This window comes from Sinocyclocheilus rhinocerous, unplaced genomic scaffold, assembly GCF_001515625.1.
Source record: "Sinocyclocheilus rhinocerous isolate Xijiao unplaced genomic scaffold, SAMN03320098_v1.1 scaffold106, whole genome shotgun sequence".
Classification (NCBI taxonomy): Eukaryota; Metazoa; Chordata; class Actinopteri; order Cypriniformes; family Cyprinidae; genus Sinocyclocheilus; species Sinocyclocheilus rhinocerous.
This window is the reverse complement of record NW_015633181.1, coordinates 666777-667566: the sequence shown is the minus strand read 5'-3', so window position 1 is coordinate 667566 and position 790 is coordinate 666777. Positions and strand designations below refer to the sequence as shown.

Sequence of the window (790 nt, the reverse complement as noted above, 5' to 3'; positions counted from 1 at the left end):
AGCATATTAGAATGATTTCTGAAGATCATGTGACACTGAAGACTGGAGTAATGATGCTGAAAATTCAGCTTTGCATCACAGGAATAAAGTATATTTTAAAGTATATTAAAATAGAAAACCTTTATTTTAAATTGCAATAATATTTCACAATATTACTGTTTTCTGTGTTTCTGATCAAATAAATGCAGCCTTGATGAGCAGAAGAGACTTCTTTAAAAAAAGATTACAAATCTTATTTCTAAGCACTACAGTTGTAAAAATTAATCATAACAGGAAATGCAATATGGCTATGTGTCACAGTGTCAACAGGGAAGGTATCATTAAACTTTGACACCATTGCATGCTGTATTTGTAAAGTCAAACTCCTCACCCTTCTTATTATTGTCTATAGCTCTTGGATATTATGTGGTGGCGATCAACGGCAGTCATCCAATGATCAGATGGGAGATGGAGAGAGGCTTAGACATGACTATTTCATCTGTTGCTGGAGAGAGTTATACAGTTGATGTGAGTTTCTCTGTAGTGGAGACTTCTGTTTTTCAATGATTTATGATTTATGATTTTACAAGTTTAGTGGCCTTTTTCTGGAAATGTAAAAAATGAATTAAAAGTAAATGATTTTGTGTGTGTGTGTGTTAAGGTTGATGTTAGTGCTGCACTACAGGGATGGGTCGGTGAGAGCTTTCAAATCCTTGTTGATGGAAAAAAGGTGAAACCCATCTGGAAAGACACACATTTCATCATCAAGTACCGTTCTGACGCCCTTTTTGACTTTCCCTACTGGTTCGGC

General features: G+C 35.2%; 1 protein-coding gene across 1 annotated transcript in view; it reads left to right on the top strand.

Annotated features, from left to right (window-relative positions):
* LOC107743454 (uncharacterized) overlaps positions 1-790 on the top strand; it is a 7872-nt gene that overhangs the window by 3372 nt on the left and 3710 nt on the right. Inside the window, exons 3-4 of the mRNA XM_016556676.1 lie at positions 392-507; positions 641-788. Coding sequence (XP_016412162.1) covers positions 392-507; positions 641-788 — 264 coding nt within the window. The remainder of the gene's footprint in view (positions 1-391; positions 508-640; positions 789-790) is intronic.